General features: G+C 41.0%; 6 protein-coding genes across 6 annotated transcripts; 2 read left to right on the top strand and 4 right to left on the bottom strand.

The window, feature by feature from the left end:
* Positions 1-81: 81 nt before the first annotated feature.
* CBG19674 lies at positions 82-1,056 on the bottom strand (the record flags this gene model as incomplete). The annotated part of the gene is made up of 2 exons (XM_002634642.1): positions 82-829; positions 881-1,056. The coding sequence occupies 2 exons, from the start codon at positions 1,054-1,056 to the stop codon at positions 82-84; spliced, it is 924 nt and encodes a 307-aa protein (XP_002634688.1).
* A 1,002-nt stretch (positions 1,057-2,058) lies between these two features.
* Positions 2,059-4,228, top strand: CBG19675 (the record flags this gene model as incomplete). Its single annotated transcript, XM_002634643.1, has 4 exons — positions 2,059-2,124; positions 2,174-2,997; positions 3,044-3,164; positions 3,857-4,228. The coding sequence occupies 4 exons, from the start codon at positions 2,059-2,061 to the stop codon at positions 4,226-4,228; spliced, it is 1,383 nt and encodes a 460-aa protein (XP_002634689.1).
* A 171-nt stretch (positions 4,229-4,399) lies between these two features.
* On the bottom strand, positions 4,400-7,128 carry Cbr-let-721 (the record flags this gene model as incomplete). The annotated part of the gene is made up of 4 exons (XM_002634644.1): positions 4,400-4,566; positions 5,406-6,195; positions 6,244-6,845; positions 6,894-7,128. 4 exons carry the CDS (start codon positions 7,126-7,128, stop codon positions 4,400-4,402), a joined length of 1,794 nt encoding a protein of 597 aa, XP_002634690.1.
* A 1,215-nt stretch (positions 7,129-8,343) lies between these two features.
* CBG19677 lies at positions 8,344-10,611 on the bottom strand (the record flags this gene model as incomplete). The annotated part of the gene is made up of 5 exons (XM_045243585.1): positions 8,344-8,924; positions 9,044-9,295; positions 9,343-9,492; positions 9,543-9,978; positions 10,555-10,611. The coding sequence occupies 5 exons, from the start codon at positions 10,609-10,611 to the stop codon at positions 8,344-8,346; spliced, it is 1,476 nt and encodes a 491-aa protein (XP_045096840.1).
* Positions 10,612-10,940: 329 nt separating this feature from the next.
* On the bottom strand, positions 10,941-11,675 carry Cbr-set-1 (the record flags this gene model as incomplete). The annotated part of the gene is made up of 2 exons (XM_002634646.1): positions 10,941-11,263; positions 11,315-11,675. The coding sequence occupies 2 exons, from the start codon at positions 11,673-11,675 to the stop codon at positions 10,941-10,943; spliced, it is 684 nt and encodes a 227-aa protein (XP_002634692.1).
* A 1,235-nt stretch (positions 11,676-12,910) lies between these two features.
* On the top strand, positions 12,911-17,310 carry CBG19679 (the record flags this gene model as incomplete). The annotated part of the gene is made up of 12 exons (XM_045243584.1): positions 12,911-13,140; positions 13,191-13,767; positions 13,816-14,059; positions 14,108-14,239; positions 14,287-14,363; positions 14,410-14,652; positions 15,376-15,420; positions 15,476-16,249; positions 16,298-16,502; positions 16,550-16,932; positions 16,980-17,176; positions 17,226-17,310. 12 exons carry the CDS (start codon positions 12,911-12,913, stop codon positions 17,308-17,310), a joined length of 3,192 nt encoding a protein of 1,063 aa, XP_045100764.1.
* Positions 17,311-17,498: the final 188 nt, after the last annotated feature.

Raw genomic sequence — 17,498 nt, 5'->3', positions numbered from 1 at the left:
TAGTAGAAATAATATTATGGAAAGACATGAAACTGGGATAAAGAATATCTTTAAATGCAAAAACAAGTATATTAAAATTTATTATTTAGCTTTCGTCAGACGAAGATCCCGTTTTCTCGCGGCATCCGTTGATTTTCGAATTGCCCTCTGCTCCTCCGTTTCACATTGAATCTGCTTACGACGTCGTGCAGCATCCGCAGCTCGTCTTGCAGCAGCTGCTTCGAAAGACTCGTTCTTCAGACTCTCACGTCGTCGCTGCGCATTCTTCTCCCGTCGAAGCTGAGCTTGTTCTGGTGTTTCTTTCTTTAAAGCCTGACGTCTTCTCTCAGCATCCTTGGCTTTTCTTGCCTCTGCTTTCTCGAATGACTCGTTTTGAATATATTTTCGTCGTTGTTCAGCAGCTTTTGCTTTCCGGATTGCTGTTTGTTCCTCAGACTCATTGTTACGTTCCGCACGCTTTCGAGCAGCGTCTATCGACAATCGCAGCTTCTGCTCGTCTTTCGACTCAACGCTGATTCTTCTTTTCTTGTACTCCTGAGCCTGCTGAAGACGTCGAGCTGTTTCTTCTGCAGACTCTCGAGATCTTCTATCTCTTTTTCTCTCTGCATCTTTGATTTGACGATGAGTTTTCGGTTTAGCAGGTTCGGCATCTAATTCTGGCGCTTCGTTATCTTCTTTTGGCACAAGAAGGTGTTGAAGGTATTCATTCGACGTGGTTGGCTGTTCAGTCTCCTCAGCAGTCGGGGAGTGTGGAAAAAGGTTCTGAGCAGTGGTGAGAAACGCGTTTAAGTCGAAGGCAGCTGGATCAGATGTGCTTGGCTGGTCATTTCTGGAATTTCTTTTTTTTAATAAGAAATATTCTAATTTTAGAAACACTAACGTTGGCACTGAAGTGATGAGATTTTTGAATTCTTCTTCGTCTTCTTTCTCTTCACTGTCTGTGCTCTCTCCACTGTCCGACTCTTCCTCTTGTTGTAACTTCTCAGCTTCAACTCCAGTGCCTTCGCTAACTATCGCATCCAGCAGCTTTTTCATATCACCGTCGTTATAGGCCATCTTGAATAATAATAATAATTTCAAAATTAGGCCGAGAGAGAGAGAGAGGATAATTCAAAGAGGGGAAACGTTGCCGGAAGCAGAGAAGAGGTCAGATGGAGAGGGACAGACATACATGCACACAGACAGACGAAGAAGCATCTGCGGAGTACAAACACAACATGCGCACAGACAGACGCAGAGTACGACAGCGACACAGACAGACGGGGGACGAGAGAGCATGTGAATAGAGGAGGGTGCCAGAAAGGTGTTTACTTATTGATTGTTTAGAAGAGCTGGAAATTCTGCTGATTTGGTAATAAAGAAGACGTTTATACAAGATTCTTGTTACATGAGATAATCAGTATTCTTTTTTTTGATGCTTTTTCTTTTGTTTTCCGGTATTTGTTTCCTTTTTAACTGATAAAGAACATGTTTTCAAGCATAAATATTGTGAAATCCGATACAATTTTTTAGTATATAATTCGTCATCAGAGCAACAGTTAGCAATTTTCCTTTCCATTTGAATTCGATTTTTTTTTCTTTTTTCGAATATTTAAAAAACTACAGTAACCTTGAAGGCGCAACGCTCGAAACTAAATTGGGTTTTGCAACGAAATATTATTGTTGCTGAAAAAATTTTTTTCGCTTTTTCAGGTTTTTATCGAATTTTTTGCTTTCATAGAAATTTTAAAAAAAACAATCGCAGTCATCCATTTTTTGAAATTTAAAAATTCAAAAAAAAACTACAGTAAACTTAAAGGCGCAACGTTCAATACTCAATTTGGTTTCGCAACGAAATGGTACTGTAGTTAAAAATTGAACTTTTTTGTTTTTTTAGGACTTTCATCATTTTTTTAGAGTAGAAAAAAGTGTTTTCATAGTAAAAATGTGGAAAACACCGGAAAAAATACCGTACTCAAAGGAACATTATTGATTGGGTCTTGAAACGATTTCTTGTTGTCCTCTCGTTTGCTCCTTTATCTTTTGTCTGAAAATTCGAAATTTCCCTAAAATTTCAGAATGGAAATCGACGAGGAATTATTCATGGAGGACAGCGACTCGGAGCCAGAATTTCTCGAAGATGAGGTAAGCGAACTATCAGAGTTTTCTTTTACAAAAATTGCTAAAGCTTCAGGTTATGAAATTCGAAGATTTGGAAGAAGAAATGAAAGTGGCGATTGCGGATCTTCAGGATGTTCTAGAAGTCAGCCCTGATATCTGTCGAGTTCTTCTTCAGAAGTTCAAATGGAACAAAGACGCTCTTCTGGACCGATTCTACGAGAGTTCTGATGCCGTTTCCTTCCTAATCGAAGCCCATGTTCTTCCAAGTCGATCAGTTTCCGAAAGCGAAGAGGAAGACTGTCAGATCTGTTGTATGGAAGGAAGACTCACTGGACCCGCTTGCAACCACAAGGCATGCAGTGAATGTTGGAAGGCTTATGTAACCGAGAAAATCAAGGAAGGACAGAGTGAAATCGAATGCATGACACCAAATTGCAAGCTGATAATCGAGGACTCACAAGTCGAACAGTTTATAGGTGACCCAATTGGAATCGCCTCTTATCGACGAGTTCTAGTCAACAGTTTTGTCAGAGTTAGCAAGACTATAAAATGGTGTCCAGGAGAAAATTGTCTGAAAGCTGTCAAAGTCCATCAACCATCTGAATCTCGCCTCATTGTCTGCCCATGCGGGACCCGTTTCTGTTTCACCTGCGGAAATGAGGGACATGAACCAATAGACTGTAATTATCTGAGAAAGTGGCTCAAGAGATGTATGGATGATAGTGAAACATTCAACTGGATCCACGCAAACACTAAAGATTGTCCAAAATGCTCTGCGCCGATTGAGAAGAATGGAGGATGCAATTATATGCGATGTGAGAACACTGCTTGTCGATATGAGTTCTGTTGGATGTGCTTTGGCTCATGGAAAAACGAAGGAGCCCATAGTTGCAATACGTAAGACTGAGAATTTTTTGAAGCAGTTATTCATTATTTTTTGCAGATTCCGAGAGAAAAATGAGGGAAAAACTGATCGGGAGAAATCTCGTGTCAGTCTTGAGAGATATCTTTTCTACTATAACCGATACATTGGACATGAGAGAAGTCTCAAATTGGAAAAGAAGGTAAGCTTCGCTTTAGATTCCGAAAACTCTTGAATTCTTCGTACCCCTTATGAAAACCTGTAAAAAAACCTTTGAAAAGTGGCAAAAACTGGCTGAAACTTTGTGGAAAACTGGAGAAAACTATAGGGACCAGATTGCCAAAATTCGTCTGAAATTCCAGCCTTGACAATATGTTCCTTATAGTTTTTTCCCCAGTTTCCTCAAAAGTTTCAGAGTATTCGCGGCGTTTTTTTTTTGCTATTTTTAAAGGTTTTTTTGCCAGTAACTTGAATAACTCTATAACAGGTACGGTACGCAAATGTACGCAATTCGAATGCACACAGCGTTTGCGTACTTTGCCTCCTACAGTAATCCTCGATTTAATCACTGTGTTTGTTCAACTAGCTATGCAAATCCCTTTATTGATAAAAGGGCGTGGCCGTAGCCAAATTGATGGCTGAGGATCAAACGTTTGATCCTCAGCCATTTCGTTGTCTGCGTCTCTTCACCAAAATATCGTCTCTTCACCGAAATGTTCTGTGTCTCTTCACCGAAACAAGATCTCTAGTTTTAGGGGAGAATTTTTTCATTTTTGAAAATTTGAAAAAGCTTCGCCCCGCCCCCTTATCAATAGAGCGAGCTTGCAAAGATAGAAAAAACCCTGTGTTTAATACACTCACATTCAAACAAAACTTTATTTCTTATATTTTCAGCTCAAAGAGAAAATCGCACGAAAAATGGAAGAAATGCAGCAGCTGTCGATGACCTGGGTTGAAGTTCAATTCCTGCAAAAAGCTGTCGAAGTACTCTCGGAATGTCGTCACACTCTGAAGTACACCTACGCCTTCGCATTCTATTTGAAACGAGAGAACAATGCGATAATGTTCGAAGCGAACCAAAATGATCTCGAACAGGCCACTGAGCAGCTCTCCGGGTTTTTGGAACGAGATCTGGATCGGGAGAATCTCATAACCCTGCGCCAGAAGGTCCAGGACAAATCTCGCTATGTGGAGCAACGCAGAAAAGCGCTCCTCGATCATTGTAACGAGGGAAACGATGAAAACATCTGGGTATTCAACGAGTAATAATATTGTTTCAACTTTCAAAAAGTTCTCACTGTCTGTATCAGATATCAATCTCAATAAAGACGATTCTAAATTCTATTCATTGTTTGGATAAGGATAAAAATCGATGATTCTGGGTTCTGGCAAATAAATAAATACACGAAATTTTACAAATAAGAAGATCTTTGAGTTCTACATTCCCTCGTATTTCGGTCCGCCGCCTCCTTCTGGTGTCACCCAGTTGATGTTCTGCTGGGGATCCTTGATGTCGCAGGTTTTGCAGTGAATGCAGTTTTGAGCGTTGATTTGGAGACGCTTCTTCGTTTCGTCGGCTTCAGAAGGGACGAATTCGTAGACTCCTGGAAAGAATCGATTGTTTTTTTGGTCAGGGATATTTGGAACGGAAATCGGAATTCCGAAATTTCAAAAATCCAAAATTTTTTCTGAATTTCGGAATCCTAAAATTGAAAAAAATCAAATCTTTTCGAAAAGTCCAAATCGGAATTTTCCGGGAATTCCGAAATTTTCAAAACGTAATTTTCCAAAATTCTGAAATTTAAAAAATCGAATATTTCCGAAATTTTCAACATCGGAATTTTCTAAAAATCCAAAATGTCAAGATTGATTTTCTTGCGTTTTTTCGCAAAAAAATTCTAGACCTTTTTAGGGTTTTCAGCTATTTTTCAAGATTCTTCTTCGATTTTTCCGGATTTTTTGTCTGAAGTTTCACAGGATGATGTTCGTGAAGATTACTGTAGGTTACTGTAGAAAGCTTATTTCCTTATGTCGTTTTTTTGTTGCAAGAAAGTTGTTGTGTGCATTTCGACGTGGTTGTATTTGCAAAGAAAGGCTTTTTAAAACTAGGTTTTCTACAGTAATCTACAGTAATCAGACACTGTTCCATCAGATTTCAGAAGTAAAAATTCGAAAAAATCGAAAAAGAATCTTCGAAAATGGTTGATAAACCTGAAAAGGTCTAAAAATTTTTGCAAATACCGCAAAATTTTCAGAGTTTTCAGTTTTGGTGGGAATCCAAAAACAGTTCCAGACCCTTCTAGAAGCTACCAGAAATGGACGAAAACTGAGATTTTTCGCTTTTCGAAGCGATTTTTCGCTATGAATCAACTTTTTTTCTACATAGTTTGATGTATTTTTTTAATGGACGGAATTTTCGCTATTCCAAAAATTCGGAACTCACCAGCTGGACAGAATCTAGCTTCTGGTCCTCCAAACACAGCCAAATTCACATCAACTGGCACTTGATCATTTTTCAGCGTCAAATGAGCTGGTTGATCTTCAGTATGATTGGTTCCAGTCAAGGAAACAGACGTGAGAAGATCGAAAGTCAATTTTCCATCTGGTTTTGGATAGTCAATCTCCTTGGCATCCTTAACAGAAATCAATTTCTCATTATCCTTCTTTCCGTGTCCAAGAGTCCATGGCTCCATTCCACGACCAAATACATAGAAGAGTCCAGAATAGATCAATCCTCCGATGTATCCAAGAGAAGTGTTGAATGATGGTCGAATGTTTCTAGTGGCTTTGAGCTCTTTCACAACATAAGTATCCCTCACATTCTTATCATAATTCGCAGGATCAATAGTTTGAACATCCTCTCCTTTCGCTTGAAGCTCTTCAAATATCGCTTCAGCTGCAACCATTCCACTCTTCATCGCACTATGAGTTCCCTTCAGTTTGGCGACGTTCAAGAATCCAGCAGAGCATCCGACAAGACATCCTCCAGGGAAGTGCAATTTCGGGATACTTTGGAAGCCTCCTTCATTCAGAGCACGTGCTCCATAACCGATTATTTTGCCTCCCTCTAGTTGTTTTGAAATCGATGGATGAGTTTTGTACTTTTGGAATTCTTTGTATGGATTCATGTTGGGATTGGCGTAGTCTAGGGCGACAACGAATCCAACAGAGACGAGCGGTTGTCCAGCGTCTTCGATGTGGTACAGGAAGGATCCTCCGTATTGATCAACGTTCTGAAAGAAAGACAAATAATCATGAATCTTGGATCCTAAACACCCTACCAATGGCCATCCCATAGTATGCTCCACATATCCTGGTCTATGCTTAGCTGGATCGATTTCCCACAACTCCTTCAACCCGATTCCATAGGTCATCGCATGAGATCGCAAATCAAATTTGTCCAAAACCTGCTTACTCAAATGCCCTCTACATCCTTCAGCGAAGATCGTACATTTTGCATGGAATTCCATTCCACGTGCGAATCCATCCTTCGGCGCTCCATCCTTCCCGATTCCAACGTCATTTGTAGCAATTCCCTTCACACTTCCATCCTCGTTGTAAAGAACTTCAGAGGCAGCGATTTCTGGCCAAACTTCGACTCCAGCAGCCTCTGCTTGCTCTCCAAGCCATTGAACCACTTTTCCAAGACGAACAATGTAATTACCATGGTTGGCTAGTGGCACTCCAGGGAACACTGGGACCGGGATACGTCCAGTTTCAGTTAGAATAGCGATAGATTCAGAAGAGACCTTCTGATGGACAGGAGCTCCGAGTTCCTTCCAATTTGGAATGAGCTCGTCGAGTGCACGCGTCTCAATTACAGCTCCGGACAGTGTGTGTCCTCCGATCACCGACGCTTTCTCGACGACACAGACTCGGAGTTCTGAATTTAAGAAAAAGTAAATATCTCACATTAAGTCGACCTAAATACCTTTCTGGGCCTTCTCCGCCAGCTGTCTCAACCGAATCGCAGCTGATAGACCAGATGGACCTCCTCCAACGATGACAACATCATAAACATCGCTTTCTCTCGACATATCCACATCTTTCCAGCGAGGATCAGTGGCACGATCCTTGATTGTGTAGTGAGTAGTCGTCCATTGTCCGTTGACGACGTTGCGAAGCTGTGAGGAGACGCGAAACAGTGTGACACCGCTTATCCGCATTCTGGAAAATTGGATTTCGAGATAATTCAAGTGATGAGAATGAATGAAGAATTGGTCGGCTGGCGAAACGTGGAGATATCAACAAAAAGGTCTGCAGACAACAACACAATGGGGAAGAGACAACATCGATTGGCAGCAGCCGAGAGAGAAAAAAAACAAGTCAACAACAACTCGAGCGGACGGAACATTCGTCCTGATACAAAATAAGATTTGGTCAATTTTGCAATTGAACAAAAAATTATTGTTAAAAAAAAAGAAAAATAGGTTGATTGTTGTGTGGTAAGCAGCAATCAACAGAAAAAATAAGTGTGTCTGTGTGTGTACGTGTTGAGTAAATGAGAGATAAGACGGGTAGACGTGAGAGGGGGCAAAGTACAACGAACACCGAGATGACCCATGAGGGAGAGGGCTACACACTAGACAGGGAAGAGAGGGCGAAGGGCAACCCATAAGTGAATTTTCAAGCTAAAAAATTCGGAAAAAGGAGTTTTTCGGCGAAAAAAAAGGAAAATTCGATTAATTACAGTACTCTCGAAAGACGCAAGCTTTCCAAATGTCTATTGGGCTTAGCCACGAAATACAGTAATCTCATAAATCCACAGAAAAAGGCGCAAGCTTATAATTTTGTATTGGGCTTCGCCACGAAAATAGACTTTCCAAGAAAAATGAACTGACTTTCGACTTGAAAGTTTTGAGAAAATATTGGCTGACAAAATATCTTTTGATCTGTTTTTTTTTGGGGAAGAAAATGCAGAAAAAACGTTCCTGACCGGAAAAAAACGAAAATATAAACAGAAAAAAAGGTTCTTCAAACAAATTTGAAAATTAATTTTTAAGAAAAATCCAATATTTAGATAGAATCAGCTTCAAAATGTTCTTCGATTCATCTAAATGAAGTTCTCTCTCCTATCGACAAACACCACTTGTTTGTCTTTTCTTTTGCCTTCAAAAATCGAAACATCAACGATCACTGACCACAAGTCAACTGTTGGAAGTTTGAAAATATATCTATGAACACATTACATCACAAATCTGGAAAAGGAAAAAGATATACTTTCATTTGAAAAAAAGAAAGAAACTGATTAGAATTATTCTGAAAACCGGATAAGAGGCGATCAACTAGAGATCAAAATTGTATGGATAATAGAAAGAGACAAAGACGAGTATTGGATCGATTCTAAATACAAATGCAATAAAAATACATATTTCAAAAAATTATTCCGATTGCGGCTCTTCAGCCTGCTCGATTCCCTCCTGGGCTGCTGGATTTTTGCGATTCCACCAGTTTGTGAATTTCGCCTTCACTCGACTGCCAGTCTCTCCAATGCTTGTTCCTAAATTCTTTCCAGCAGTGTTTACAGTTCCAATCACTTTGGACGCTCCTTCAACACCATTCACAGCATGCTCGAATCGTAAATATACATCATAAACGCCCATTTGTTCCGAGAACATGTGCCCTGGAGGCACAGATGCCAAGTCCTCATGCTTATTTGCCACCCAAATCTTGTGATTCTTCGTTCGTCTCCACTCATTCACAAAGGCAACTCCAAAATGAGGAACTGCGGCTTGTAGGTCCGATCGTGAAGTGGCGACGAGTCCAAGAAGGTAGTTCTTCATTTGCAGCCGAATCCATTCATCACTTCCGTCGAATTCTGAAGTTGACGTTTTCATCTGTTCTTCCACTTTTTTCAGAACGAAGTCAGCAAAACGGAGGTCGGCAGAAGTCAAAGCGAGGACTCTTTCTAACGCAGAGTCATTGACGAATTCAATGTGATTGTGGACTAGGGAACCGTCGTCTTCGATCGGAAATGAGTCAGAATTTAAAAAAATGATTATATGAACCTATTTACCTTCACAATCACATCGAACAAATCCTTTTTCACAGCAAAAAGTGCATTTGTGGCGCCAACAATACAACTCTGAGTCTTCGAGATATAATCCATCGACTGAATAGAAAGATACGGATCAAAAGAGCATCCTTGGGTGAAAAGGCTTAATGGGAATCCACACGAATCCTTCTCCTTCAATGGATCATATCGTGTTAGTTGTACCCCGACATCTTCCTCTATCACTATATCCGAACTCTTTTTTTCTTGATTCACAGCTTTGGTTTTGTCATTCGTGTTCACACCGATTGTCGCATAGTAGAGCCCTTCTTCTAGTAGTTCTGAAATTCCCAAAATTATCGATTTGACCCTAATAATTTTCACCAACTTGGAAACATCGAAACAATTGCCAACATAGTTTCTCCTAGTCGAAGGCCAGTTGGCGCGATGAACAACACTTTTCTTTCCAGAAGAAACAGTTTGAAAAGGAGGAGAGCTCGATGGCGGAATCTTACGAACAGCTCTTGAATCGATATTTCTGAAACTATCGAAATCTTAGCTATCAGTACCACTCATTAACAAGCTAACCATGATGAGCCAAATTAGAAAAGTATTCTCCAGTCAGATTCTCATCAAATATATCACAGAGATTCGTGTACATCTGAGCTAGAACATCCACTTTTGAAAAGTCTTTCTGCTCGAAATACGCTTGAGTTATCACTTCCAGCTTGGCTTTTAATGGACCGAAAAGTGGTATTCTTGAGAGAACACAGACTGCTTTTTGGACACTTGCTCTCGTCACATCGTCGGATTTGTTCAGCAATTCCTTTGAATCGATTTGTCGATAACACGAAATTCCGAATACACACTTTCTGGGTTCCTCTTTTGAGGGCAGCAGGAAGAATATTGTGTCTTTTTGGCAATTATGGACTCCATCTGGTAATGCTAGCGACGGGAGAAGGTGCCATTCGTCTGGGAGTCCTGCTTCACCGGAACCATCTAGTTTTGGGTGCGAATATTCAACCTGAGAGTGACAAAAATGAAAATTTCAACTATTTCGGCTGATGAACTATGTTTTTGATGCATGGATCACTTATTCTTTAACAATTTTCAAAGTTTTTTCGATCTATTTAAATCAGAAGCAAATGATGAAAATCATTGAAAAAACTATGAAAATCATCGAAAAGTTAATGGGGTTATTCATTAGTATTTCTTTGCATTTTTTTGCATTTTTTTACTAATGAATAACCCCATAAGAAATATGATCAAAAGTACTGTATTAAAGGCGCATGCGTCCTCGGACATCGACACGACTTAGTTTTGAATACGCTTGCAACATGCGCCTTTAATACAGTACCCAGTGCTTCAAATTTTAGATTTTCCATCGATTGTTCATTGTTTTCTTGATTCTTTGACGATTTTCACCGTTTTTTGATAAAAAATTATGAAAATTGTTGAAAAAACTATGAGAATCGTCGAAAAACTGAAAAAATAGGACTTAAAGATACTGTATTAGAGGCGCATGTTTTCTTAAGTGTCTTCTGGTTTCGACACGAAGTAGTTTTTCTTGCTTTCTGAATTCCAAAAAACTGTTTATTACCTCACACCCCCGTTTGTGATGAAAACTGACGACGACAACGTTCAGAATAGGATGCATATTCACTGGAAAACTCTCTAAATTTCTAAATTTTCACACTTCTTCTTTTCTCCAGATACGGATTCTTGGATACACCTGTCATTGAGAATACGGAAAATGGGGATTAATACGCTTTATGATAGGTTTCAGATGTTGAAAATTTCAGACAAAATGGTGAAAGATTTGTACTCTGATCATGGTTTTGCAATTGAATATATAATAGGAGGAATTTTACAGAAACTTTTTGAAAGTTTTTCAAAGTGGGGAGACAAAGTTATGAGATGATTGTTTTTTCAAGAGAAACACGAGAGAGGATGAGATGTAGGCGTTTTTATGAAACAAAACACAAATTATGTATTCAAAAGCCATGGGTTGTTGGCAAGAGTCTCTGCCGATCGATCTCCGTAGTCGTACAGAAGTTCTTCTCCTACTTCGATTTCTCGGAGAGCGACGAAGATAAGATGATGACGTCCATCAATCTCAACCACTTTGGTCTTGAGATTGGGTCGGAGGACCGAGTGATTGATCAATCTTCCTTTGAATGGAGACTCGGCCGTTGCGTCGATGCACCACTTCTTGTTTTTATGCTCGAAGAAGTACATATAAGATCCGACTTCTTCATGGGAATAGGCTTCTTCGACAGTTTTCGCTTCGGAATATTCCATCATGTTACCTGAAAAACTATTGAAAATGATTATAACGAAATACCTAAATAATTTGTTACCTATATACTCCAAAACGAAATCCCCTTTGCTGAAATTCACTGTCGTTTTGATGCCTCTCCCCTTGACAGCATCCAGATAGATTTCGAGAATCGCCTCGTTGGATTTGTTAAGAACCAAGTCTCGGAGATTCTCATGCGCCTCCATTTTGATCTGTTTCCCAGTCTTCCGTGTGCTTCGTCGTACGTGGAAGAATTCAGTGATTTTGTGGCTTGCAACGACTGGTTTCTTGGCTCTTGAGCTCTTTTTCGGTGGTGGAGTATTGTGGGTGGCATTTTCGACATCGCTCGATGATGGAGATGGTGCAGCGACGGCACGGCTCTTTTTACCCGTAGCTGGCTTCTTCGCGGTGGCGACTTTCATTCTTTTTTGTTGTTTTTTGGTCCAACCGCTGGAAAAAATAATTAAATATAAGAAGGGGTTAATCTAAAGAAGTTAGAAGAACTGAAAAAAAATCAATAAGACAAGATTTCATAAAGGTAAGCATAATGGTTTAGGGATTTTTCGGTTAAATATGGGGCTGGAGCCAATCGCCAAACTGTGCACATAAGCCAATATATTTGAATGGTGCACGTTTTCGCGGGAGGTACAGTGGAGCGTTATTGCTAGGGTGCAATTGGTGGACCGGGTGGTCGACAGTGGACACTGAAGATCTGTGAGTGAGGGGGAATCCGAAGGATACGGTGCTAGGGATAATTTCGACTAATTAGAGACAATTCACCAAAAACTGTTGTCTACAAGAAGACCAATGAGCCAGGAAGTAAACAAAAATGTTGAGTTGGAACATCAAAAATCCGAATCTATGAACGTTCAATCTGAAATTTCACTCTAAAAATAAAAAAAATCCTCTAAATTTGCCCACAACCTTCAAAAATTAGAAAATTATTTTTAAAAAGACATTTCAATCAACAAAAGTGAACACATTGCAGTCCTATGGCGGAAGCAATAGAGTCGCAGAGACACAAAGGCGGTGTTGGAAACGCCAGTCACCCCTAAGGCGCCTTTTCTGCTGCGCAAGAGAGGGAGAGAATTTCGATTATTATGATTTGCACGTTCTGTTTGTTTATTCAGAGAGAACTCTGTAGAAAATAGGCTATCAGTTGAAATTTTATTGAAAAAAAAACTATTTTTAAGCACAATCAGTACTATAATTTGAAAGATTCTCGCATAAAATACCAGTTTTGATGGAGGTATTTATAGAAAAAATAGAAAATCAATACTTTTAGTCTACAGTAGTAATTTATCGGTTACAGTTTCAACACAAATCGTAGTTGTGCGCCTTTAAAGTTGTACCGCGGGATTTTTTTCTTCTATCGATTATTACGCTCCGGAATGCCTTCTTGCCTCATTTTTCGCCCTTTTTAAAGAATACAACTTTACAAAAATTAGAAATTCAGATGCCGCCAAAACGAAAATCAGGAAAAGGCACGCCGAGCAAGCGAGGGACGAAAAAAACGAAGAGAGACTCAAGTCCAGAGAATGATTCGGGTGGCGACGAAAAAGAATTCGACAAGGATACACTTCAAAGAAATGTGAAGTTCGATTTTGAAGAATTAATGAACGATCCCACTTTCCAACATCCTGAATTCATCCATACAATGGAGCCAGAAGAGTTGACTATCGAGTGGTATGAGGAGAATGGTCTTGAGAAGCCAATCCACTTCAGATGCGATCCAACGAGGATAGGAATGAAGTTACCATCTCCTTCCACGTTTACGGTGGATAGTGTGCTAGAGTTAGTCGGTGGAAATCGTATGATCGAAGTGGTACAAGTGGAGGATCAGGGCAGTGTAAAAATGACTCTTGAAGAGTTTGTAGAGTTTTATAAGTGAGTTTTCTGCATTTATTTATTCTTTATCTTGAATTTGTGAATTTCAGAACCCCACGGGATCAGAGGAAGAATCTCTACAATGTGCTCTCCTTGGAATATTCCCTCACTCCACTGGAAGACCTGGTCAACTCTCCTGCACTAGTCCGACAGATAGACTGGGTTGGAAACATCTGGCCTGATGCACTTCGTCAAAGATGGATCTCATTTAACGGTCGTGAGAAGAAGTCCTATTTCCCTCATCACACATTTCCAAAAGTTCAAAACTACTGCCTGATGAGTGTGGCGAATTGCTACACAGACTTTCACATCGATTTTAGTGGAACATCGGTGTGGTACCATGTGTTAAAGGGACGCAAAGTCTTCTGGCTGATTCCACCAACGGCGACAAATTTCTTTATCTATCAGGAATTCATCAAAACTGTCAGCGACAACGCCTTCTTCGGAAGATCCGTAGAAGCGTGCCACGTGGCAGTTCTAGAACCAGGAGACACTATGCTGATTCCGAGTGGCTGGATCCACGCAGTATATACTCCAGATGACAGTTTGGTATTCGGAGGCAACTTTTTGCATTCGCTTTCGTGTCAAACGCAATTGCGGGTTTATCAAGTAGAGAACAAATTGAATGTAAGTCAAATGTTCTAGCATCAAGAGTGTATTCTGCTAACTTTCCAGATTACTCGAAAATTCCGTCTCCCTTACAACGAGGAACTGTTGTTCTATGTGATGGCTGACTATGTCAAAAAGTGGACAGGCCGAGAATACGTGCGACCGCTTCTAGTCGAGGATGCCAAGCTGGATTACGTCGGTGAGAAATGGAAGGCCGCTGGCGGCCACTTGAAAAAGATCAGGTTCGAAGACTATAACGTCGAGGTTACTTCTGAAATGGTCAAGAACGAGGAGGAGAGCGAGAAAGACGGTATGTGAAATGGTTTGCTTCTGATGTTAAAGCCTAAGTTAGCTCCAGAAGTCAAAGTGATCGCAATGCACGCTGGAAGCTCCAACTATGACAATGCGATGATTAGCAAGATGAGCTACACAGAAGCTACGGGTCTAGAAGAGGAAGCAGAGGATGAGGATGTGAAGCCAGAAACTAAAAGTTAGCCTCAGAAGCATTGAAAAGCTTAGAAATCCTATTAGTTTCAGAAGAAGCCGAAGAGCGTAGAGATGCAGAAATCGACTTGTTGGCTGCGACGAATTCGTTAATTTTCTATAGGAATTCGGTAATTTTTGAAATCAACTCACTGCCATTATCTACTCGAATTTCAGAAACACGACTTCATCCGCAACAAGTCCGTACCGGATCACAAGCTTCCCATCGGCCACGAGCCTCCAGTCTATTTCAACGACGAAGAAGTGTCCCGCATCTCACCACGTCTTCTAGAAGAACTCGAAGCCCTCGGCGCCTACATCCGTCGTAAGAACCGTGTGGAAGTGGCCGAGGGAATTTGCCATCCCGCATCACTGATCAATCTATTCAATACGGTTTTGAAGAAGCGACGAGCCGAATTGGTAAGTAATAAGATGGTATAAAAAGTCGATAGTGAGAAGTGAGAACCTGTCTGCGTTTCTTTTCTCTCTCCTTCCCCCTCGTCCCTCTCATCTATCTCTTTTTGTTGTTGGTTGGTGTGCTGCGTCGACCTCCAATGTGTCGAGAATGGGCATTTTTTTGATTTCTGTCTTTACTGAAAAGTTGTCAGAACTTTTCCTCTAATAATTTCTCATACGGGTGATACTAAATTTCCCACAGTGTTTGAAAATGCGCTCTAATGAAAAAGGGGGCGTGTCACAGTTTTTAGGCCAATGAAAAAACAATGAATTTCCCGCTGATACACCATTTCTCATCAGAGCGCATCCGCAAACCACAGCAGTTTGAACCATGTGTTTCCTATAATAATTTATCAGCCGAAATTCCTTTCTAATCTAGCATTTCTCTTCTGTTTCAGCCTGTTCCAAACTAGAGCAACACCCATCACCTCACCTCGACACACACTACAATCTACAAGTCTCTCTCTTTCACGCATCTCTATGCTAAGATATCTCACTATATGGCGACTAACTTATATCTCCTTATTATTGTTTCTAAATGATTTCGTGTAACTATTCTCTTCGTGTGTAATTGCTTGTCAAATAAATTGCTTCCTGTGTTCCCCTAAAATTTCTATTTGAGCCAAAACCTTCTCACTATCGTTATCTTTTTTACGACTTTAACCGCCTAAATTACCTCTTTTACAGACTGGAAAACCATTTCAATTCAACCAAATCATGCCTCGAAGATATGTAAGTTTTCCCTCAGTTTTCCTGAAATCAGGTTCCCGAAATCCTATATTTTCAGACTCGAGCTGCCATCGAGACCGGCGACTATGACTTCGAACCGGTCCGCACGATAGAGGATTCTAGAAGAGCGTCGCAGTTCAAAGTGGAAGACTTCCCGGATGAGCTTCTGGAGTCTGATGAACCGGACGAAACTTCTAGAATCCATCTTCCACATCAACCATCATCGGGACCACTGGAGTACATTCCAACGCCAAGAGGAGAAATAAGAGAGAATTCGCTGGGTTTTGAGCCAGAATACGACGAGGATATGGAGGAGTACGATCCAGCTGAGCAGGTAGTGAAGGAGGAGCTGGAGGAGGAAGAAGAAGAGGAGGAAGGGGAAGAGGAAGAAGAGGAAGAGTATGTTGCTCCAGTCACCAGACGCTCCAGCACCAGAGGATCGGCTAGCACGAAAGAGGAGCCACAAGAGGAGAAAGAAGAAAAAGAGGCTGCTCCGAAGAAGGAGAAGAAAGAGAAGAAGGTGAAGAAGGAGAAGAGTTCAAAGCCGGAGAAGGACACCACGGAAGCAAAACTGAAGAAGGAGAAGAAGAAGAAGGAAATGGAACGGCGTCTTCGAGATAGTGAACTCGAGGCTGAGCTCCGAGCTGCGCACGGTGGAAAGAATGCGAAATCGAAGAAGAAACCTGAGAAGCCAGCTTACGTTGGTGGTCTTCCGACTGCTCCGATTCAAAACGATCCGGTGGTTTCCAATCCATACAACTATGATCCGAGAATGGAGATGATGAAGTTGGGTACAGGACAACTCAAGTCGGCTTATAGAAAGACCAAAGCGGTGGGACATTAAAAAATAATTATTTTCATGAACTTTTTCGAATTTCAGAACGTCGAATTGCACATCGAGAAGAATCTCTACAAGCTCGAGCCAAAGCGCGATGAAAGTGAAAGCCGAGAGCCTAGTATGGAGCATGAAGACTCTCCGACTACTCCACACGCTCCTTACGATAGATATAGTCACTATCATACTGAGAATTCTCATTTCCAAGAAGATCAAGACTCTCATCGGACACCAGCGAAACGGTCCAAGTGTAAGGGAGATTCTGAAAAAAAATCAATGAATTCTGCTATTTTCCAGATGACAACATCAGCGTGGACACTTCAGAAAGTCCACATATACCGAAGAAACGAAGTCTGGAAGGTCGTCCAAGTCCATACAGTGTCATATCACCTCCGCACAACAGACCAAAACTTTCTTCTCCAGCAATGTTCTCTCCAAGTTCCGAACCTCGTAGATCTAACGACCGTCGTACCAGTGATCCAGCTGTGAATGCTATGAAAAAGGGTGTCTACATGCCTCCGATGTCTCGCCAGGATAAGATGATTGCTGAAGCAGCGTCCGCCTCATCCTCTCGTCATTCTTCATTCTCTGAACGTCGCCCAAGCTTCATACCGGATTTAAACTCCTCCAGACACTCTTCGACCGATACTCCAATGTACACTCCAACTGCTCCGGCTAGAGTTAGTTCTCCTAAGATCCTATCAAAATATTGAACTTTTAATTACAGTCCTCGTGGCTCCCGAACACATCCAACGTCACTCGACACTCTCTGGATGATGATTCTCCGATCGACGTCGTCAGCGAGTCTCCAATAGACGTTCTCAACTCGCCACCATTCCCAAGATCCATCACTCCACCGCCAGTTTCATTGAGTGAGCTCAAATCTCAATCTAACGGCAGAAAGAGCAACTACTCGGAGGATGGGTGAGTTTGTTATTGCTACAAAAGATGTCTTAATTCCTTCAAGTTCCAGAAAGAGAGCCAAGATCCCAGCGAGAGAAGCTGTGGCCGAGTTGAAGACGCTCATCGGGAAGCTCAAGACTCTTAACGAGGCATAGGAGCTCAACTTGTTACTACCTACACTACCTCCTTTTCGTATTCTCAGGCACAATTTCATTTACTGTTGCATCATTCCCTTCTTGTTCCTTTTACTTTATTCCCCATAATGATCTGATATGTGTTTCTGTTGACCCCAAAAAAGGGCCCAAAAAACAAATCACAATTCTGTATCTCGTTTATTGTTCTA

The sequence above is a fragment of the Caenorhabditis briggsae genome (assembly GCF_000004555.2).
Source record: "Caenorhabditis briggsae complete genome, chrIII, whole genome shotgun sequence".
In the NCBI taxonomy this organism is placed as follows: domain Eukaryota; kingdom Metazoa; phylum Nematoda; class Chromadorea; order Rhabditida; family Rhabditidae; genus Caenorhabditis; species Caenorhabditis briggsae.
Note: the sequence above shows the minus strand (reverse complement) of the source record. Positions and strands in the feature narration are given on the sequence as shown.